Here is a 24,812-nt window from a genome sequence, read left to right as displayed (position 1 = left end):
GTCTTAGTACTAATTTCTTAGTCAATTGATGCCTCTCTTGGAAGTGAGGCTGCTTGAGAACAATTGCTAGCCTGTGTGCCTCCAGGAAATCTACTCTGGGTATTTGATCTGCCAAATATCACATAAACTAAGTTTGCCTAGGGCTCATTCATTCTGTTAGTTATGAATAATATTAGATCAGTGTCCACCCCTTAATTCAAAATCTTTTGGAAAATAAGAAAATCCACTTTAGAATCCAGTACTCTGCATATAGTTGGGGGTGGGGCAGGTGGGGAAGAATGCTTTCTGGGCAAATAAAGAATATGAAGATATTTGCAGATGGGATCAAGTATTTCCTCCTACTAGTATTTCCCCAAAATAGGCCCTGAACTGGATAACACAGTAACTTCCCTAAAAAGTTGAAACAGACAGACTCAGGAATATTTCGTTATAAATTACATATCATCTGTCCTTTTCTAAAGATAATCAGAATGGAAAGGTTTTGTAAATCTCTTTGTAAACCCCTGGTCACTGGAACATAAAGAGGCTGGCAAGGTTGTTGGGGAAGGAAATTAAGGGAAACTAACCTTTATTGAGTTCCCAAACACTTTCACACTTGAGATCACAATGAATCCTTATCACAACCTCTTGATGTAAGTATGGGAGGCAGTATAGCAAAGTGCACAATAGAAGTTTGGAGCCATAGATGTAATTTCCAAACCCAATTCTCACCACTTCTTAGCTGCAGAAACTCTGGCAAGTTATTTCTCTCCAAACCTCAGCTATCTCATCTGTAAACTGGGGCTAATATCTTATACCTCATAAGGTGTTTATGGGGAGCAAATGTAAAGCACCTAGCAAGAGGCCTGCAACAGAGTAGGTACTATTCAAGATTTTCTATTATTATTGTTGTTGTTACTTCTATTTTTATTATTGTGATTATGGTGGTGTTGGTGATGATGATAAAGTCAACTTTGCAGATGAGAAATAGGCTCAGAGAGTTCCAATAACTTTCTTAAGGCTGCACAGCCAATAAGCTTAAAAGCATCTAGCATAGTGTCTGGAACTACAGCAGGTGCTCAATCAAAATTATGTTTGCTTTCCTCCTTCTTGAATTAAAACTTAATGATTTTTTGATGATTTTATTCCTTAAAAATGTGAGTCAGGCTCAGCTCTAGCTAGGTTGATGCAAGACTAAATTATTTGTGAAAATTCTTTTCCTCTACTAATACATGGAGTAAAACAACAAAGAGTACTCTAGACCTCACAATAGAGATGATAATTGGGCTCACAGCTGTGCTTAATATAAGATAATTCATTTCTGCCCCAGAAAGGTACATATTTTCCCTTCTAGGTGTCTCTAAAGATCAGTGAGTCAGTGGCAGACAAGAAGCTGAGTTTACAGGCTTTTACCTCCTGGATCTTTATACTTTAGTTTATATAAGTCAGTGTGCTGAAGGATGGTGCTAGCTAAAAGGTTAAATAGGTTGAAAATGTGTTTCTGTTGGTGAATGAATGATAGATTCAGGTTTTTTTCCTTGGTCTTTTTCTAGTCTCACTCTACACATTCTCCCTGGGTAACCTCTTCCATCCCCAAGCATCTCCTACTAAAAGACACTGATGAACTTAAATCTACTTCTATCAACAGTCTGGACTTTTGGATTCCTGGATTCCAAAGTCTTTCCTGGATTCCAGACATAAATTTCCAACTGCCTGATGGCAAAATCCACATGGATGTCACCTAAGCATCTTCAGCTGAACATGTCCAGAAAGAAATTCATTCTCTTCCCTTCCAAACCCATGCCTCCTATTTTCCTTCTTGTCGTAAGTGGATCCCCATCTTCTCAGTTTCCCAGACTTGAAATCTTGACTGTTGTCTATTTCACACTCGACAAATAATCAATTACCATGTCCCATCAACTCTACCATACTAATATGTCTTGAATATGTCTCTTCATCTCCACTGACAATAGTCAGTGTTCAGACTTCCATCACCATTCTTAGCTGGGGCTAATTAAGTTGCTCACAGATTGCCTGCATCCAATTTTTCCCAGTTGCAATCAATCTTCCATACTGCTGCCTATACAACTATAATTCTTTTCTTCACTTTTTATCCTAAAAATTGTAATTCCTCATGAAATTATCCATCACTTAAAAGCTTTTTTTTTAATGCTTAAAGACAAAAAGGAACTCCTAAAAATTGGGCATGTAAGACTTTGTGATGTGGCTTTAATGTACCTTACTTGAGCCATATTGAAATTTTCACCATTCCAGGCCTTTTCACAGCTTTATGCTTCTGAACCTGCTAATCTGCCCTCCAGGAATGTCCTTCTCCTAGTAAACTGTTATTCATATTTTGAGACTGAGATCAAATATCACCTTTCCATGGATCCTGACTCCCCTGTGTACTTCCATAGCATTTTATTTGTATGTATAAGCATTTACTACATTTAATTGAAATGATTTGCTTAATGTCTATTTTCTCCAACACATTATGAGTTTCCTATGAGCAGAAACTATCATAGTCATCTCCATCCCCAGCCTCTGACTCAAGGCTTGACACATGGTAAATGCTAATTAAAAGGTTATTGAGTAATAATAGATCATTTAAAGGAAGTTAGGCTGAAATCATAGAAGACAAACTTCATTTATCCCCAAATTAGTTTTGATCATAATGCTCAAAGTATGAGGTTGTCTAGTTCTTCATACTGACTTAGTACAAAATCACTGATATTTTTAGAATAAACCATTACTAAAAGTACATTCTTATTTAAATTCACATCGTATTAGGTCAAGCACTCTACACTCCAATCTTACAATCCACAGCTCAAAACTGTAAGTTTATATTCCATTAAGACAACCTTACAGAGAAATATTTTAATGGGAACTACATACCTCTTATAGCATAATAGAGTCAAACAAATTCCCATCGGAAAACATTTTCCAATTGCCAGTTTAGAAGAATAAAATTATTTTATAATAAATTTACATTGTCTTTAGCTGAAAAAATAGAGGTTAAAATAAATTACTTGAAAAGGCAGATATAAAACTTTTACCAATTATGTTAAGAGCTAAAAAATGAGTAATATGGTTAATATCCTAAACATTTAATGTGTATTTATGAATATCTTCAATCTTTGGCTCAATTTCAAGTTTTACTAATGCAGGAATACAATACTAATTAGAATGTAGGAGTTTTCATTTGCCTTTTACATGGTCTGGGTGGGGCCTGAGAATCTGCTGGTCCAAGCTCCCTACTTCAAGAATCACTAATCTAGATAATCAAATCTTTCTTTCTTTTTTTTTTTTTTTGTCCAAAGGATCTGCTCTGCATTATGGTTGCAGTAGGAGGGGTCCCAACAAACTCTTACTTTCTCTTAGGACTCTGATGAACAACGTTTTGGTATCTTGTTGATAGACTTTCTGGACCCTTGTATGGTGGTCTCCCCCAACCTTTCAAGAGCTCTTTTAGAAGCCAGATATTTATTTGAGATGTTTTTCCCATATAGGCAATGGTTTGAAAAGCACTTAGTTGTTTACTTTCCATTTTACTATAAATTATTTATCCTTCCATCTGTAAATGGCTATTTGTAGGATTAGACAAATTGCGAATGCTCTGATAAGAGGCATGCATAATCCACAAAAGGCACATGTAACCTACAACCTCAGCTGGATTGACATATGAAACAGATTCACTAAGCATATGTATGCAGTGCAGATTATTAACCAGTTAACATCAGCAAATTCGTTTTTGAAATGAAAGTTTACACACACAGCATTTCCTAATGAGAGACTACATTAGTCATAAAAATCCAGTAAGAACATACCTTGAGTAGACTTCTCTACTTCCTTCCTCTTCCTACTCTGGCTATTGTAATTCATCCTCAGCTCTTGGGTATACTCATGCAGAGTTTCTCTGGAGTTGTATGACTGCCTTGGTTTTCTTCCATCTTCACTCTCGTCAGAAGAACTGGTATAAGCTAGATCCATTTCATGCTTGACTTTTGACAGAGGCTGGTAGGGTTTGCAGTCCGTTTGCTCCATCACTGATTAATCAAGCTCAGTTTCATGAAAAGAAGAGGAAGGAGCTCCTTTAATACAAGCAGTCCTGGAGGAGAGGGAAAAACACAAGCCTTCTTAGATTTGTCCTCTTGCAAGGAAATGCATCGGGCAGATTCACAATTGGTTCTGATAATACTATCAAAGGAGTGAAGCACAAGACAACCTAGATGGCAGAAAGCTAGCCGGAGGCAATAATAATGCTCTGTGTTACATGCATACATTGCCAAGCATTTAGGATGAGGCTGGCAGTTGCAGCATCTGAATATACTCAAGGTAAAAGAGGGACAGCCTTCCAAAATATTTGTATTGGAATGCAAATAAAGTACAATATTGTTCTATGGCATGTGTGTGTTTTCAATGTTAGAGTCAGTGGTTAGATTAAAATACATTGTAAGATTTGAAAGTGGCCAGGAGCACAAATATTAACCTAGCACAGCTCACATTTGAAATGAAAACTGGTAAGAGAACTACATTCAGAAAGAACACATTCTTGCCTCTGTTTTAATATTGCATGTAAGAAAGGTGCTCTGAGGAAGGGAAGGATTCTGGGTGAGAAAAGCTCATGAAATAAAGTGTCCTTGAGGGGGACTGAGCTCTTTGTGTTCATATTGTGGCTTTTGAGCCTCAGGCTTGCAGAGCATTTCTAATGAGTTAGATAGTGGTAAATTTTGGCTCTTCATATTACTGAGAGGATGTAAACAACACTTCAGTGAGTGTACTTGTATAGGAACAGCAGGATCTAAATCGGGTTTAGAAAGAGGAATTTTAAACTTCATGATAAATCACTGAAAGAACCTCCTTTCCATGCAGAATGCTGAGCTAGGAGACACTAAGGCTCTTAGTTCCAGTAGAGGCATTATCTGCCTTAGCACAGAGTGTTTCAGAAGATCAAATGCCATCCGAGATGTCAAAGTCCTCTGAAAAGTTTAAAGCCTTGTAAAATGTACTTATTTTCATTCTTTACATTATTTTATCATCATTTTCATCAAATGCTGCAACTTTGCAAGTTGGACCTTTCATACAGTGTTTAAAACCTAGTTTGAAACCATCCTTTATTTTTTTCTTCAGCTCTTCACTATAAGTATTTTCAAAGAAATCTACAGACATCTAAATGGTGGCTTCTCTGTCATGTGCAGTGTTTCACTTTTTGGAATTTCTATTTCATGTATAGCAAACACATAAAACACATATCCATCAATAAAGCTTATGGATTGACTGTTATGCATTCAATGGTATGTAACGCTTTATAGTGTGAATAAAGTTTCACAAGTCAACATCTTCTTTTCCTATCCAAATGTTAAGGTCCTTGAAGGCAGAGTTTGAGTCTTAGATTTCTTTATATCCCTCATACGACTTAACACTACCCTAGGCACATACAGTAGAAACTATTTACTTAGTTTTAGAACCTACAAATTTCATAATGGTATACAGAGACACTTAGTTTGGTCTGTATTAATATCAGAGGTGAGATACTAATATCTGGAGAGAAAGCAAATCATTATAAATGAATATATCCTGCTGATTCAACAACAATCTAATCTTACATCATCTTGTGGCTTCACATACTGTGTATACACTCTCCAATTTACAGCTCCAGCATAGCTCTCTCCTCTGAGCTACAGAAATTGAATATGCCTACTTAATATCTCTATGTGGATATCTAAAAGGCATCTCAAACTTACTATGTTCAAACTGAGCTCTGATTCCCACCCCTTCCCAAACCTCCTCCTCTCATAGCCTTCTCCATCAGGTTAATTGGCAACTCCATTCTTCTGTTTGCTCAGGCCACAACCTTAAAGACATCCTTGAGTCCTGTCTTTCACATTCCACATGTGATCCTTCAGTAAATGCTGTTGATGCTACCTTTGAAATAGATTCAGAATGCACTGACATCTCTCTACTTTTCCACTACCACAGTGGTTCAAGCCATCATCTCCCACCTGGATTATTGCAGTAGCTTCCTAATTGATCTGCTGCTTATACCATTGCTTCCTTAGAGCACATTCCCCATGCTGTAGCTAGAATGATGCTTTTGAAATCTGTCATGCTGTGTTGGTTCTCTCTTCAGAAGCACAAATGGTGTCCTATTTCCTTCTAAACAAAAACTAAAATCCTTAGAATGACCTATAAAGCTCCTGCAACATCCACCTCTCCCTACCCTGACGCTCCAAACTCATCCTCTGGTATTTCCCCCTACCTCATGGACTCTAGATGCACTAGCCTTCTTGCCGTTTCTGAAAATGCCAGGTATGTTTCCACCTCAGGGCCTTTGCAACCATGCATTGTAAACCACCAAAGACTGTCACTTCTCAGCCTCATTCCTGTCTTTCATAGCATTTATCACCAAATGACATACGATATAGTCTACTTATTGACTGATATAGTGTATTATTTGTTGATTGTCTGTCCTCTTGTCTCTCCCTGCTAAAATGTAAGCTCCAGGAAGGTAGGTATTTTTACTGTTCCATTCATTGCTATGTCCTCAGAATAAGCAATGTCTGGCCTATAGTAGACACTTGGATCAATAGTTGCTGAATGAGTTGAATAAAATATTGCCCAGCATTCACAAGAGGGGTTAGAGAGGATGTGGAGATGAACAGGCCATAATCTGTGCCCCCACAGAACTCACAGTCCAATGAGAGTCATAAGTCTACTACAAAGTAGAATGAAACAACTCTTACAAAGAAAGACAAAATAATGTTTGAGCACCAAAGATGAAGATATCGGGAAAGGACTGTATTAGACTTAGCTTATTTGTTCATCACCAATACCTTCACCATGACCACTGAAATTCCATTGAGCCTCTATGTTATAAGGCCAATTTTAATCTCTTTCTACTTAGGTTCCCATAGTGCATTCTTCAGAAGGTGGACAGTTGTCTAGATTTTATGCCCTGACTTTGCTATATAAACAGTGCAAAGTGAGAAATGTACCAGTAGCAGATTACCTGAGATGCATCTTTCCAGCTGAGGATTGGACTTTCACCCAGAGAAGAAAACATCAATAAAATTCACATAACTTCATTGCAACCAACACATACAGTTCTTTGTTCATTAAAGAATGGAAGCTTCCTGAGTGGGGGTCCAAACTATTTTCCAGAGAAGGACATTGCTAATGCAGAAATACAAATCAAGGACCTTATAATTAAGAACAAGTTAATAAAGTGCTTCGTGTTGTAATACAAAGATAAATATTTTATTTTGTAGAGCACTCTCCCATCTCTCACTTGTTCTTTCAGTCAAGTTTGGTTCGCTCTGACTGGAATTAGCACAGCAGCAGTACGGTCAAAATAACACTCGCTCTTAAGCTTCAGTTGGTTATGAATTTACACTTATCTTAACACCACCCAAACCTAACAAGTTAAATTTAAAAATGAAAAACATCTCACTTCTCATGCCTAATGCTGTGTTTTGGCAAGTAGCATTTATCATGTTAAAATCACCCTTATTTTTATGTATAGAAATCTAGATATTCTCTCTTCCTTTGGTGTATTTGCCACATGAAAACTCCTGAGTAAGTGAATGAGAGGAGAGAGAGGGAAGGATGGAAGGAGCGAAAGAGAGAGGAGGAAAGGAAGAGAAAGAAGAGAGAGAGAGAGAGAGAGAGAGAGAGAGAGAGAGAGAGAGAGAGAGAGAGAGAAAGAAATAGTCCCAGAGTCATTCTGAACCATTCTTGAAGTTCTAATCACAGCTGTGAATCAGCTAGGGATGTCACATCTATTCAAGGTTATTGAGGGTCCTCGGAAGCAATCTTCCTTTAAACTGCAAATTGGTATAAACCAAAAGAAAATAATCCTTCCCTGCTCCCTGACCCTCAACTACAACTTCCTGTCTTAAATTTTCTGTCAGTGGGACCAGATGGCAGAAGATACTTTCCAGCTCTCTTTACACACAGACAACCTAGAGCTGTGAAAATGTGTAACTGTGATATTCACCAAAGCCTGAGAGGCAGAGCTTGACTTCACTCACAAATAGTTTACTTCTTCAAAGTAAAAAGGTGGGAAGACATTAAGAGAAAGATTAGTACTTGAAATCTAACAAAGTTTGAAAGCACAGCAATTCTCCTATGGTAGCTGTCAGGTATCAGGCCTACACGCCACTGTTTTAAGTGCTTTTCACATATTCACTCCTTTAATGCTTATTGCACCTACAACGTAGGTTCTATTTTTATCCCTGTTTTATAGGTAAAGAAAACCAAGAACCAGAGCAGTTAAGGAACTTGCCCAAGGGCACACACCTAGCAAAATGTAGAGCTGAGATTTCAAGTCATATAATTTGTCTCCAAAGGCCACTCTTAATGACTATTCTGCACCCTCTTTCTGAAGAGTACTCCCAGAGTGGCCTAAGGTACATCACCTGCCCTCTCTCAGGGCCTCTAGTTTCTCTATAATGTAATAAGGAGATTTGATTATCCCATATCATTTCCCCTCCCCTCCTCTCCTTTCATTTCTCTAATTCTCCCTCTCTGCAGCCTTTCACACACATTCCAACCTGTTATAGAGAAGTTTTACTAAAATACTACTTTTGAATCAGTGGGCTTGTATATATATCTCTGGAGATAACCTTTCTTCCTCTACCCTATTATTTTCTTTCCATTTCTCATTCTTAATCATATATACTGCCCTCTCAAAATGGAAAATAGGCCGCCTCTACTCACAGCAGCTGTTAATAGGTTGCAGCCTTTAACAAAAAGGCTCACTCTACTCCAGAAAAAAAATGAAAGGGTATATAGGACATTGCCCAAGGAGAACAGGCCTTCAGAGTAGAACAGAGGAAAGGAAGCCACCCAGTACGTGAAGAATTGTTAACAAAGGGGAATAGTAGTCTTTGGAATTATTACAATAATTTTTCCTCAATAAAGACTTTTTACATTAATGCAGAAAACACTAAACCTAAGTAGCCCCTAAATGGAATGTGAACTCTAGGCTGACTCTTCTCTTATCATTTTTTATTTTTAAGGAAACACTTAAAAGGTGAACTGTTGTTGGGGGGTAGGAGGAAGCTATAACAGTAACATAATCACTTGAATCTTTACAAAATTGAGATATCTCTCCTATAAACCCACCAGCCTATGAGAGTGACTGCTGCCATTCTGGTCCAATTCCTTCCAGTCCTCATAGACACAAACACTTTTTCAGTTGCTTGCTGCACTCTAGATATTTTTGCAAGTTCCTACACAATTTCTATAACCATCATTTTTAATAGCAGTGTAGAGTAGCTGTACCAGACTTTACATTCCCACTCCCCTACTGTTGGGCATTACCCTTCTTCCCTCTTCATTTACAAGTATTTTAACTTGAAGTCATATAATGATAACATGAGCATTTTCAATGTTTTTCTTATTTCCTTAGGGCAGATTCCAAGAAGTTGAATTAATGAGCTAAAAGGTTTGAACATATTTGTGCCTTTGGGGGATTGCAATGACTTACACTGCCATTAGCAATGTGTGTGAACACCTTCCTCTCATTGCACCCTTGCCAACTTTGAGCATTATTTTTTAATGTCTATTGGAAAGAAGTAAATTAAAGGAATCTTCTTCCGGTTTGCATTTCCGTGATGATTATTAGTGAGGCAGAATACTTTTTCTGCATGTGTTCGCTAGTTCTGTTTCCTCACTTGTAAACTGTTTATGGCTTTTGTGCATTTATTTACTGTGGACCTTAGTATGGTTTTAAAAAATTAAACTATATTTGTGCAATATAACAAATAACCCATTATCAATATTTTCTGAAACTCTCTTTCATAGTCTTCTTCTGCCTTTTTTACTTTTGTCCTTTTTAGAGGAATGAACATTATACTAAGAGGAAATCATGATCACTGGCTGGACATAAGTCAGTTGTTTCAGAAAAATACGACAAACTTGGTAAACCAAGAATTTTTCTGAAAATAATGCATTAGTATCTAATTACTTAGTAGCTATTTGACTTCCCTTAGTTATTCACAAACTAAATTGTAGTTTGACTGAATTCTATTACTTTTTTAAAAAAGCATCAATCTGGTGTAATGAGAGCCTAGATAGGTACATAAAGCCTAAGGCACTAGTTTCATTTTGTTATGGAACTGGCCAGTTATTTCAGTGTCTAATGGATACAGCCATAACATTTTAGTCAATAAAAAGAGAGATCAATCATCATTTTTCAGGAGATAGGCTGAGAATGCTATGTACTGCTTATAGGGCTTCATATCCAGGAAATGATGGCGTTCAAAGTAGACTGCTCTTGTGCTTACATACATATCCTATTATATTGAAAAGATAACACTCAAGAGTTGAAATGAAATTCTATTTACCACATTGACTCACATGTGTTTGTTTAAGATAATTGTTCTATTAGCGTTTTTAAAATCTTACAATGGAAAGATGAAAGGTCCCCCCTGGAAAAATATTTCTTCAACACTGATCTCAGTTGTGAGAACAGCTGCAGGCAATGTCCTCATGGTACCTCGGCAGGCTCTTTAGAGCATTTTGAAAAAGAAAAATGAAAGTCGCTGAATTCTGCAACTAAATAGTAATGATTAATTAATTTCACTTCTCTTTCTATTGAAGCTGTTTTTTGGCTGCTTGTATCTTCATTTTTTCTCATTATTTTTGGGTAAAAACTCCAAACATTTTAATAGACACTGATGCTAGATCACATGAGACAAGGGGAGGAAGAGAATTCATGAACAGAAAGGTAGTGGTGTCACCAGGCTCCACAAAGAAATGACAATATAGAAAATGTTTTTAAAAGAAAAATCAGCATCAAGAACTCAAGACAAATTATTTTGGACATTTACTCTCATTACTCTCCATTGCAGCTTCAGAAATCTGGACTCCAAAACTCCCCCATACACCACACACAACACGTGCACCCTCCCCCCCACCACACACACATACCAGTTTGGACAAAGTTCTTAGGGACTGAAACTATACATATCATGATTTTGAAGATTTGTTTTGTATTTCATAATATCCCATTAGATAAATAGCAACAGTTTAGTGCATTAGCCAAAATGGGGGCCAGAATCTCTGGTTCATATTTCAAATTTACTGAGGCAGGTTTTTTTTTATTGTGTAAATACCTAGTATATCTCTCTCGTATAGTAATTTGAAAATAATAATACAACTCTGAGTTGCAGCAACATCTATCTCCAGCAACAACTTCCTAAAGTAATTTCAAATTATCTTTTCTTACAACTTCTTAGTATCCTTTGTGGAGGATCATGTAAATAGGCTAAACACCTAGTATATGGAACAATCTTTGAGAAAATTGTAGGTAACTTAATTTATAAAAGCTTTTTTAGTCTTTGGAGAAGAACAATAGCTGCTTATTTCCCCAAGTAAACAATCATATTCAATTCATCTTTCTTACAATGAAATCCAGTGGGGTTTTATAAATTTCATAGTAATTTTAGCATTAACACACTTATCCAAAATGTAGCATCAAATTTAATATAGTATCTTGAAAAGTAATAGGCTTTAAGTATGGTATTGAATAACCAGAGACACTGTTTTCATCCATAGTTTTCAAAGAGCAAGTATTAATCATAGCTCTTGATTGCCATCCATCTTCTGCATTAGTTCAGAGAAATTTGCACTTTATCAGTAACCCTCTCAAATTTTATGTTTAACAATTGGGAGCAGAAGCATTTTCACTGCTTACTACTTGAACCTCATTTTCAATTATGTTAAATATTAGATGGAAAAGGAGCTAATCAAATTAACATAGCATATGCTACAAAGATGTAGACCTTTTAGTGACTTAATTGTAGAGGTGGATACGGGAGTTAATAATGATTGCCAATGTTTGCATCCAGTATTTTGCTCCTCTGGGCAAATGCTATCTACAGTAGTCCCCCCTTATTGGTGGGGGCTAAATTCCAAAACCCCCAGTAGATGTCTGAAACTGTGGATAGCACCGAACTCTCTGTATACTATGTTTTCTCTTATACATATATATGACAAAGTTTGATTTATAAGTTAGGCACAGTAACACAATAGCTAATAATAAAATAGAACAATTATAACAAATACACTGTAACAAAAGTTATGTGAATGTGCTCACTCTCACAGTATCTTACTGGTCTCACCCTTCTTGTGATGTAGGCAAAATACCCAGGCGATGAGATAAAGTGAGGTGAATGATGCAGTCATTGGGGTGTAGTGTTAGGCTACTACTGACCTTTAGATTATAGGTCAGAAGGAGGAGGATCATCTGCTTCCAGACCAGCCTGAAGTTGACTGCTGCAGGTAATTGAAACTGCGAAATGTGAAACCGAGGATAAAGGGGTCTACTGTATGTCAAAGGCAGCAGGCTATAGTAGAAAGAGCCCTATGAGAGAACCCCAAAATAAAGGTTCTAGACCCAGCTTTATGACAAAGCAGTGTGCCACCATTTCCTTATCTAAAATGTGGGGAAATACCTAATATCATTAATCCTATGAACCTCATAGGCTAGTAGAGCTAATTACATGAAAAGAGTATGATTGAAATTTGCAGTCACAGTGTAAGTTGGTCATGGGGATAGTGGTACAGCATGGAGAATATCATCAATGATTCTGTAATATCTTTCTGTGTTAACAGATAGTAACTGTACTAGTGGGGGTGAGGATTTAATAATATGGGTAACTGCTGAACCACTGTGTTGTATATCTGAAACCAACATAAGATTGTATACCAATGATACTTTAATAAAACAGTATGATTGAAAGTTTTAAAAAATAAGTACCAAAGGAAAGCCCATAGTAGAAGTTCAATTGTCAACTTACTTAAATAATACTTACTATTATCAGAAGTCAAAAGGACTAGAAATAAATCTAGGCACTCTTTTAAGCAATTTTCATCCATGATTGTATTTCATCCTCACAAATTTCATGAGATATGTTTTCTTCATTTTTACAGATAAAGAAACAGGCACAGACATAAGAAGAAAATAATTCCTACCATTTACAACAACATGGATGGAGCTAGAGGGTATTATGCTCAGTGAAACAAGCCAGGCAGAGAAAGACAAGTACCAAATGATTTCCCTCATTTGTGGAGTGTAACAACGAAGCAAAACTGAAGGAACAAAACAGCAGCAGACTCACAGACTCCAAGAAGGGTCTAGCGGTTACCAAAGGGGAGGGGTGGGGGAGCGTGGGTGGTGAGGGAGGGAGAAGGGGATTGAGGGGTATTATGATTAGTACACATGTTGTGGGGAGGATCATGGGGAAGACAGTGTAGCACAGGAAGGCAAATAGTGACTCTGTGGCACCGGCATCTTACTACACTGATGGGCAGTGAGTGCAATGGGATATGGGGGGGGATCTGGATAACATCGGTGAATGTAGTAACCACAATGTTTTTCATGTGAAATCTTCATAAGAGTATATATTAATGATACCTTAATAAAATTTTTTTAAAAAAAGAAACAGGCATAGAAAGGTTAAGCAATTTTCTAAGATCACACAGCTAGTGGAGGTAGAATTCACATCTAAAAGGTCCAGCTCCAGAGTCTGTACTCAATCTCTTTGCTATATGAGGATCAGAGGTTTCATTGAAAAAGGAAACTGCTGCAACTAGAGTAAGAAACTCAAGCAAAATTTTAGGCTGAGACTAAGTAACTCCAGATCCTGCTGAGCATCTGAAAGCAATACTTTATGTAACAAAGAGAATAAGCTTCTTGGTCAAGGATGACATAAAGATGCCCAGCAAAGAGGAAACAGATATGAGTGGAAGGCACTGAGATGCCATGAATGAAACCAGTGAAACTATAAAAACATGATTGCTATGCAACATTATCAGGTGTCAGTCTACACTACAATGGTCCCTGCCTACCACATTTTACATTTACTATACACATAGGATTAAGGAGGGCTAGAGTTGACTTGGTGTTGGTGGGTCCATATAACCAGTTTGATACAGATTTCTGCACCCTTCCAGGGCACAAGCAGGCAATTTGGTAGATTTCCTCGGCTTCCCTGCCAACAAATACTCCATAAGAAGTTAGCACAGACTGAACTGTAATTTTCGCCTTTATCGTTCCCTCTTCTAATATCTAAGTTTCTAAATTTACCTACAGGGAGTAATACAATCTAATTACAAGTAGGTTGCCACCACAGAACGTAGGGTTGGTATAATACAGTAAGAAGGGCACTGAACTTGGAGTCGCGGAGTCTGAGTTTGGGCCCATCTTGTGTCACTTACTGTATGACATCGGGTAGATCAGCTAACCTCCTTTCCTCTTTTGTCATGAAGGCTAAATGCTCTTCCTCTCTGAGTGGTGGCAGATGATTCTGCCAAAGTAATACATATGAAAGCACCATGTAAACTGTAAAACAATTTATACAGTTGCAATTGTTAATTAATGACTTTCATAACTGTAAATGTATCAATCCTAGGTTATCTATTGTTCTGAAAAAATATTATTCAGGGAGTCAATGTTACTGATCTTCTTGCTTTGTTTTTGGTGTTGGTTTGTTTCCTTTTTTAAAAAAAACAGCTTTACTCAGGTATATTTATATAAAAAACAATTCATCCATTTTAAATGTAAAGTTCCATGATTTGGGGATACATTTACAGAGTTGTGAACCCATCATCACCATCCAGTTTTAAAACATTTCCATCACTCTAAAAATAATCCCCACATCCATTAAGCAGTCACTCCCGACTCAACCTCCCCTCAGCCTCTTGCAGCTACTAATACACTCTCTCTCCCCATGGATCTGCCTATTCGGCTCAATTTCTGTAAGTGGAATCATACAATATATGGTCTTTTGCATCTGGCTTCTTTCACAACACTTTCATAATGCTCTCGCTCATCCATGTTGTAGAATGTATCAATATTTCGTGTCCTTTTTATTTCTGGATACAATCCTTGTTACACATTGTGTCAAATTTGCAAGTATTTTGTTAAGGATGTTTTGCCCCTTTCCTTTTTGCCTCTCCTTCTGGGATTCATATTACGTATGTGCTGGTATTCTTGACGTTGCCCCATTAGGTCCCTGAGGCTACGCTCATTTTTCTTTGAACTTTTTTCTGTTCTATACACTGGATAGTTTCTATAGTTCACTCTTTAACTGATTGTTCCTTTCCCATCTTGAATCTGCTTTTGAGTTCCTCTACTGAGTTTTTCATTTCAATTATTGTACTTTTCAATCACAAAATTTCCATTTGGTTCTTTTTATAACTTCTACTTCCTTCTTAAAAATCACTCATTTATTCATTTTTGTCATACTTTCCACTAAGTCTTTATACACGGTTTCCATTACTTGTTTGAACATATTTATAATAGCTACTTTGAAGAATTGTCTGGTAATTGCAACATCTGGAGAAGCTCAGAGGCAGTTTATGTTGACTGATCTTTTTCCTTACTGTGTATAGGTCATGCTCTCCTATTTCTTTGCATATTTCATATTTTTTTTTGTTGGAAACTGAACATTTTGGATAACATATTGTAGAAAAACTGGATTCCATTTCTTCCCCTAGGGGAGTTTTTCTTTCTTTAGTAACCTGCCCGGGCTAAATCTGTGAAATATGCTACCCAATGATGCATGGCTGCTGATTTATCTAGTATCTTTGTTATATTATTTGTTTAAGCTTAGTTTCCTAAGGGTGAATCTGTGTCCCTGTAGCTTTTTGGTCAATGATTGCACAGATGCTGTGCTCAACTACCTTGGGCCTGTAAGGGTTCTATCTTCTGCCAGTAGACCTGTGTGTGGGAAAGGCAGCACACTGAAAGTTCATGCCATTTTCAAGTTTGCCACTTTTATTTCCATTGGGCCTTTTCTGATCTCCTCTGTGAGCTGCCTCAGGATTGACTAACAATGTGTGTCTGCTTGAGCCCGCTCAAGTCTCCATTGTCTGCTGCACATATGGACAATGTCAGACAGGAATAAGCTTTCTACAGCCTTAGGCTGGCAGAACAGTTGGCCCTCACCACTGGTCCATCTCCACCAACACTGTCACTTCTACCAACAATGTCACTGGACATGGGCATCAGGCATCTCTGCATATCAAGTGAACCATCTTCAACCATGCCAGTGCAGCCACAGTTCTTACAGCCTGCCTCACCATGGGCATCGGCCAATCTGTGTGTTGGAGGGGGAGGAGCATGAGCTGGCCCAGGACAAAACACCATGGATTCCTACTTTTATTACCCAGAGTCCAATAGTTTATTTAAGTATAAGTTCTTCTGGGATCTTCGTAGGCCTTTGGCTTATTTCCAGGGTGCTTAAAGAGTTGCTTTTGTCAACTTGTTGAGCTTTATAGTTTATAGTTGATTTTGGGAAGTAGAGTTGTAGATCTTTACTAAACTATAGCCAGAAATGCTACCCAAATTACTGACCTTTTAATGGAAGGACGTTATAGAAATGCTGCACATTACGAATTAAGGTGGGTTTTTATGCTTAGTATTTCAAAGACTTAATAAGAAAAACAATGTAAAATATCTCAAAAATAGTTTTATGTTGATTATATATTGATATGATAATATTTGGATATACTAGGTTAAGTAAAATATATTATTAAAATTAATTTCACCTAGTTTTTCTTTTTTAATGTGGCTCCCAGATTTTTTTAAAAAGTACATATGTGTCCTGCATTACATTTTTATTAAGCAGTACTAATCTAGATCTAATATCCAACTTATAGGATGTACTGGACACATAGAAAAAAAACAAGTAATGCGATGGGGATGCAAATAGCAAAATCAAGAGTGTGAGAAACCCTATAGGGAAAATAATCCAGTTTCTTCAACAAATTGCAAGCAAAAAAAAAAAGAGGTAAGGGAAATATAGGGATTAAAAGATTTAAGAGACATATATATAAATTATAATGTGTACATATTATTAAGATTCTCATTTGAACAAAGAAATGAAAAAACTACACATAGATTTATGAGTCTGGGAAATTTGAAAATGTAAAGCATATCTGATTATATTACAGATTTATTATCTATTTTTAAGTGCAATATGGAATTATGGACAGGTTAAAGAAGAGACTTCATATCTTGACATTATATACTGAAGTTTTATGGATGAAATTGTATGATATCTTGGGCTTACTTCAAAAAATCTAGGGAGGCTAGAGAGGGAAGTGGGTGCATTGTAGATGAAGCAAGATTGCCCATTAGCTGAAAACGATTGTGTAGTGATATGATGGCTTAAGTGTTGGGTTCCTTCAATCATGCTCTCTACTTCTGTATAGTTTAAAATTTTAGAAGATAAGAAGTTAAAATAAAACGATTTTGGAAAATTTTTAACAATTTGGGGAAACACTATAATACAATGTTAAGTGGGAAAAAAAGATACAAAAACTGAAATTAACAGGGGAAAGTTGTTAAAACTAGTTTCATGGGAAGAGGAGGTGATTATGGAGAACTTAAACTTTCTATTAAATTCTCTGTAACTTCTATAGACTTTTAATCAGAAAAACAGTACCCTTCATAGAGGTTTATTGCCAATTATTTGAAAAACATTTAAAAACTGAAATATATCAAAGTTATAATAGCAATTATCTCTGTTGTGTAATCAGGAATGATTTTTATTTTCTTTATAGTTTCCCTATTCTCTACATTGAGGACGTATTACTTTTCATCAGAAAAGTAACAATGACAAATTTTATCTGGAAAACTTGAAATTTTTGCTTTCCTTTCTGTTCTTCTGATCCATGTTCATATAGATGTGTGCCTATTTGGCCATTCATTAGAAGGTACAAATTAATAGTACCTCACACGTTGCAAAGCATTTTAGATGTTTTCAAACTTTTGCATTTCACATTACAATATTGTAATTCATATGTTTCCACCCCTGACATGGCACATCAGGAGAATATTATTACTCCCACTTTCATATGAGAAAACAGAGCCTCAGATATTTGCAAAACATAGCAAGGCAATAGCAGACCTTGGGTGAAAACCTGGTGCTCTTTTCACTGTGACATCTTGCCTCCCATAAAGAGTACCAAACTCAGAACACTATTAATTTAGCAAACAACCAATTTAGGCCCAATTGAATTCAAGTTACTTACATCAGTTAACTGCTCTATCCATTTTACTTAACTACAACTCGGAGCCATGTGTAGGAAAGAGGCACTCAGATGAAATAACAGGGAGGAAGCAGTAGAATTTCGTGACATATGGCATGCTTGCTGATGAAATCAAAGGTATGGTTCATGCCAGCTTTTGGTCTGCAAAGTGTCTTTCATTTCACTAAGAGGTATACCCCATGCCAGGAAATGCACAACCTTCTAGCCCTTTCTTTTGAAATCTAAACCCATGAGAACATGGATTTGGCATGACTTGATGGAACACTGAATGCAATATGCTTGACCCATTTGTGGGTACAACTACCCATATTATCCACTATGCACAATGACTCTAGATTCTCATCTGGATTCCCCATCAGCCCAGGGAAAGTGAGGATACAAGTGAGTCTTAGGTTTACCTCTGGCTAGAGAATAAGGATTTTTAATTTCAGAGAATGAAAATAACCCCCGGGAAAGAAAATAAACGTTAAGAGACTAATAATACTGAAAGTACAGGGCCAAAGTAGCTAAACACTCCTTAGATACAGAGCAGTATCTTTGCCCTTCCTGCCCTGGGGCCTTGTAAACACCCAGGTAGACCTTAGTTTAATACAAATAATCTAATTGTTGCAATCTCTACCAGGGAAGGCAGATGCTGGAGAGCAGGGTGCCATGGAATTTGAAGATATCTCTGCAGATTTTTAAGAGCAGGAAATTTTTGCTCTGCTTTAAGAACCTACAAATGCTCAGGGAAAATACCAACTTAGGAACAAGACCTTATGTTTTAGTGGAGGGGTTCACTGGGTGAGACAGGGTTCTTTTCCAGAAATATCACTGTCACTTTGGATGACTTGGTCCTGTAACTGTTATGGTCAATCTTTTTCATTTAGTAAGCCTTGTCTTACATGCTGATGACTCCTCACTGGGAACTTGGTTTGTATAGGTAAAGAAATGAAATATTTCAGAGTTCATTCTAGGTGCAGATGTCTAGCTTGCTAAAGGGAGGGGTATGCATTCTCAAATACCTCTATTGCAGTAGAATGAGAAGCAGCATATTAGAGAAAGTTTTTGAGTCAGACAGACCTGAGTTCTACTACCAGCTCTTCCACTCACTTAACTTCATGTCTGCTCACCTATAAAACTGCAGTAACCGTCATCTACCTTACAATGTTGAATTAACAAAAACACCTGCTGGATATATTTTGTAGGAAAAAGTTTGAAAGTATATACATCATCAAGGTATCAACAATGGATAGACGGTAGAATTCTTTGGTTGATTATTAGATGACAGTACTAATGGCAAATGTTTCTTTTTGCTTTTTATTGTCATATTTTTTTCTTACAATGAACACACAATAAAATAATAAGGAAAAGAATACCACTTCTATTTCAAAATAATATACATGAAATTCCTATTCTAGAGTGGGACACACAATAAGCACCCTTCCTCATTGGTTCACTAATATCATCATCAACTTAACCTTCCTAATTAAAGTAAGAAAACAGAGGCTTAGAGAAGTTTAGTAACCTACTTAATTCCATGTATCTATGAAGCAAGTAATACGTCTAACACACTGCTTGAAATATACATGTATATAGACACATCTTATTTCATGAAACATAAATAAGCAGATTTGGTTAATAAAGTCACCAACCCAAACTTAAGCAACATAGAACAGGACCTCAGTGAGTCAGACTACTTAAAATGGAGCACAATTTTGATAAGGGGATGGTATATGCAAGAATGACAGGAAGATTTAACAGAGAGACACAAAAATCACATCAAAAAGGGAAATTTATTATTTCCAATAATAAAAATTAAAGAACAACAATGCTCTTCAATAGTAATTTACCAATTCTCATAGATCACAATCAGTAGGTAAACTTTTTCTCTGAAATCACTGCCTTCTCTAGGAATCATATACATATGCACACACACAGGAAATCCCTTTCCCTTACTTCTTCAAAATGCGAGTGGCTTTTTGCTGCTCCCAGACTGAATAAAGGAACCTACTATAGCGCCTTTCCTTCATTCCTACTCCAAAGCTATCCCTCTTCTTCTCCTTCATCAAAGGTTACTTTATCTATATACCCCTTTCTCTCTTGTCTTCTACAGATGTCTACCCGTCAACAATTTATTCAAAGTGATTAATGACTAATCAGAATTAAATGGGATATCCCTCCCAGAAGAAGTTAATTTTTACAGAAGTCATTTGGAAATTCAGAATCTTTGACTAAAGGTATTAATTTCTATTTTGAAATGTAGGTCCCATAGTAGAATGCTACGGAAGAGATTTGTGAATGGAGAGTGTTTTCCTTTGTGACTTCAAAGTCAAAGTATTCCAGCAACCACTGATTTTATGGGACTGAGTTCTCTAGCCAGACCTGAATCTTCAAGCCTCAGGGTAAAGATGAGCTGGCCTACATCCTCACGGAATGCTCTCTGTGGATTTAATATTAAGGAGAATTGAGTTTAACCCTAGATAGAAACTAGCAATGATGGATGTTTTTCCCCTCCACAGCCTCAGAGGGACTCAGTGTTACATCACTGGTTGCTTGAACATATGAATTAACACTGCCGAATAGGTTAAGAATTTGGAACTTCCTATGAATTGTAGTATTCATGTGCTTATTTAAAATTCCTCTAATAGAATTCAGTGATACAAAGCTAGGGCTCTTTTCTTCCTCTGCCAATGTTGTAGGAGTCCTGGGGATGCTATTGGCCTCAAGCTACTGAAAAGGAATTTTTGGTTGTTTTTTTTCTTTTCAGTGAGTCTCATTTGGTGTTTGTTTCAAATAGCTAAGATTAAAAATGCCCACAGTAACTGACTCCCACCCCTTGGTCTTCAACAAAGCATGTGAATTACAGTCAACTCTCTGTGTCCTCGCATTTTGTCGGCAAGAAATCTCTATCGATTGGGGCTTCAGCCAGCACTGTAATAGATATTTCTAATGATGACCCTGAAGAACAGCATAAACTGGAAATGCCTTCTGAATATTCAAAGAAAGACCATAGTCCATTCATTATACTTTTGCATTTAATATAGCTTTCTAAATTCTCATTCCTTGCAAGTGGTATAATGCATATTATTCAATTAAGTAAGGCATGTGATTCTTCAATCATGCTGAAATTATAAAAACACTACAATCAAGGCATGGACTCTGAATCACCCTCGAGGCCCACTATAACTTTCTTTGATGCAGTGTCACCTTAAAGCATTTACTCATGAGCAAGTGTGACTAACACATGGGTGACATCCACTATGCTTAGGGATAAGTAATCATTTATACCTCTAAGGTATCTTGACATCAGAATACACATAGGTTGACAAATGTGGCATGAGCTGTAATCACTTACAAACTATTTGTCACAGCAAATGAGCTATGTATGGGTGGGTTATATTTTGGCAATGCCATCAATGTTTTATATAATATATAGCCCAGACTTCTAATTGTGTTTAACAGGAGAATATTATCAACACTGACTTCCTGCATTTAAATTTTAAAGCAATTTAAAGTTCACAGTTTAAGAGGAGAAAACCTAAAAGCAACAGACATGGTCTCTGTGCAATGTAATTAATGTTTGGGAGGCAGTCACTGGAGCACAGCACAATGAGGTTGACAAGTCAGCAACCCTGACATTCCTACAAAACATCACAACTCACACATCATTTCAGAACATTGATATTTAAATGTGGCACATCAAGTGTACTGAGTGGCAGTGCCATTTGGGGCAGTGGTGGGGGTTGGGGGGAGAGCTGGTAGGTAAAAGTTTGTAGTCTCTAACTGACAGGACAGAAGTTAGATCCCAAGCTGGCCTACACAGGGAAACACAAAGAGAGGTGATACTTACTATATTTTTTGAAATAATAATACTAATAATAGCTCAACATAAAATCAGATGTATGTTAAATAAGGAATTCTTTTATGTTCTATTTCTTGTATTCCCTCTTCCCTGATCCTAAGACCTTACAGTCAGTGAAAATGAAAAATTGTGCTGTGCCAATTTTGTTGGGAAAAGCTAGCTGAATGGCATCATAGCATATACTTCTGAATTTCTTCAGCGTGACGGTCAGGGACATCTCTCTCCTCATAATTAAGAAATGAAATGCAGTTGTTGCTTTCATATAATACTTAAACCTAATGCTGAGGAAAAATTGGAAAGCGTCCTTGATTCTTTCCAGCTCAAAGGCCGCTGTCCCAGGGTTTACTTGATCATACAACACTCTCTTTGAGGCAATCTCCTATGAAATATTGGCATGCTTCCCTCTGAATACAAGATAGTATGATGCCCAGCAGCCTGAGAAGCAATCATACTCTTTGCAGCTTTGAGTTCTTACTGACAATATTTAAATGACTTTTCTATGAAACAAGGGCCTTCCCAGTGGATGTGTCTCAGCAGAGGGACATCTGAAGCTGCTCCATGTCTTCTCACTCTTCAGAGGAAGTAACTGCACACCCTACCCCACCATTCCTTCACTACTGTCTTCCCGGAGACCTGAGTTCCTAATAAACCCATGATCTTGAAAGACTTAAAGTTTTCTTATGTTTCTGCTACACTACGCCTTACTTTTCACTCTCAAGAATTCCTATTTTTAGTACGCCAAGTTGAGATCCCACGTTAACAATAGTAGTCACCCATCCTTGACATGCAAGGAATTCCAACAGGAAGTTATGATCACAAAGTCTCTGCAGTTAGTCAAATTTTTTAAAAATCCTCTGGCTTTCCTATTTAATACCTGATTATAATGTCAGCTCTATGAACTTACACTACTTAGAAAATGTAAAACATTGGGAAAAGTTATATATATGAAGATGCTCATCTCAGCATTGCTTAGAGAATAGAAATCCTGGGAGGAGGAAATCCAATGAGTCAAAGTGAAGTAGTTTTATTTTGGTATAGTCACTTGATTTACTATTATGCCATAATTACAACTGAAGGCAAGAAAGAAAGAAAACTATGTAGACTTGAAAACATGTTTATGATGTAATGTTAAATGAAGGTAAAATAAATATACGCTATTGTTGATAACTAAGTCAGAACAAGTAAGTGCATAAAAAGGACCAAATGGAAATACCTATAAAAGACCAAATGAAAATGCATTAAAATGTGGAAACTGTGGATGATATTGTCCACATACTCTGCAGTACATGCACGCACACACATATATATACACACATGTATATAATCTTTAATTTTAAAAGATGATATGTGACTGTCTTCAAAAAAGTTTATCTAATTCTCAGCTTAGATTTTATAGTTCCTGACTACTTTAATGTTTCACTCCCCAGGATTTTAAAAGAATACCTCTAGAACCATGAATTCTGGATGATTATTCAATCATTTACACTAACACCAGATTCTTGGTTCTCCAAATAATCTGAAAATACTGTAGCAAGGTTCAAAGGTTAGTAGCTATTTGGGGAGTCAGGTTTGATTGGCTCAAGATATTCAATTGTTTCTTATTGCTTAAAAATTTCCTGGAAAAAAAGAGTAGTACTTTATCAGATAAAAAAAGGCTTTTCTGGATAACTGCAGTAGTCTGGGAGGGAAGGAGCAGTGGATTATAGAAGAGAGGAGAAATAAGTGCCTGGAGACTTAGAAGCACTGGCTATGGAACCTAAAAGGAGGGAAATTCATAATTACACATTATTCTGGATTGATCTATTTCTAACTACCAGACACCAAATAAAGTGGAAGTCATATCAGGAATACAGGCAGAGACATCACTACAGATCCTATAGAAATTAAAAAGGATAATAAAGGAATTTTAGGGACAACTTTATCACAATAAATTCAAGATAACAGATGAAATGGGGGAAATTCCTTTCAAAATTGAAAAAAGTTACACAAGAAGCAATAGAAAATCTAACTACCCCCATATGTATTAAAAACACTGTACTTGTAGATTTCAAACCAAATCTAAAGGAAAACTTTTGACCCAGATGGTTTTACTGCTGAATTCTATCAAACATGTAAAAAATAAATAATGGTCTCAAACAAATTCAGATAAAAGAGAAGGAAATATTCCCAATACATTTTAATAGGCTAGTATAACCCCAATACCCAAACCTGACAAGACATTGCAAGAAAAAACGTATACACCAATATCTGTCATTAACAAAGACACAAAATCATAAATACAATATTATCAAATGTAATCAGGCAATATATAAAGAAGGATAATAAATCATAACCATGTAGGGTTTATCTCAAGGATGTAAGGTTGGTACAGCATTAAAAAATCAATCAACACACACACCTGATCATCTACATTTGCTCTCTTACAACACTAAACTATATTTTCTACTTTTATCTTGCATCTACCTACCACTTCAGCATTTTATTAAAAAAAAAAAAATAATAATAATAATAAAGGGAGAAATGTGGGATTCACATATAAATCAAGTATAAAAATCAAATGAATATTCATATTTGACCTGATTGTTTATAGTTCATAATGTGTGATCAAAACCGAAAGTTTTTGCGATGACAGCCCTTGTACTGTTCACCATGTAAGAACTTATTCACTATGTAAGAATTTGTTCACCATGTAAGAACTTGTTCGTTATGCTTCAGAAGATTGGAGACTGACGAGAATTAGGCTGGGGTTGGATTAATGATTGTGCATTGAGCATTGACTCCCCTATACAGAATTTTATTGTTGTTAACAACCATTTGATCAATAAATATGAGAGATGTCCTCTCAAAAAAAAATAAATAAATAGAAAATTTTCAGCATCCCAGAAGCAATAATCCCAGAATAGACTAGTTTTGCCTGTTTTGT

At 36.5% G+C, this 24,812-nt stretch overlaps 1 protein-coding gene across 3 annotated transcripts in view; it reads right to left on the bottom strand.

The window, feature by feature from the left end:
* TENM1 (teneurin transmembrane protein 1) overlaps positions 1-24,812 on the bottom strand; it is a 751,017-nt gene that overhangs the window by 512,578 nt on the left and 213,627 nt on the right. For all 3 annotated transcript variants that reach the window (XM_037015442.2, XM_037015435.2, XM_037015446.2), the window contains exon 3: positions 3,807-4,087. In XM_037015442.2, coding sequence (XP_036871337.1) covers positions 3,807-4,023 — 217 coding nt within the window. In that variant the 5' untranslated portion in view covers positions 4,024-4,087. The remainder of the gene's footprint in view (positions 1-3,806; positions 4,088-24,812) is intronic.

Source organism: Manis javanica, chromosome X (genome assembly GCF_040802235.1).
Source record: "Manis javanica isolate MJ-LG chromosome X, MJ_LKY, whole genome shotgun sequence".
Lineage (NCBI taxonomy): Eukaryota > Metazoa > Chordata > Mammalia > Pholidota > Manidae > Manis > Manis javanica.
Note: the sequence above shows the minus strand (reverse complement) of the source record. Positions and strands in the feature narration are given on the sequence as shown.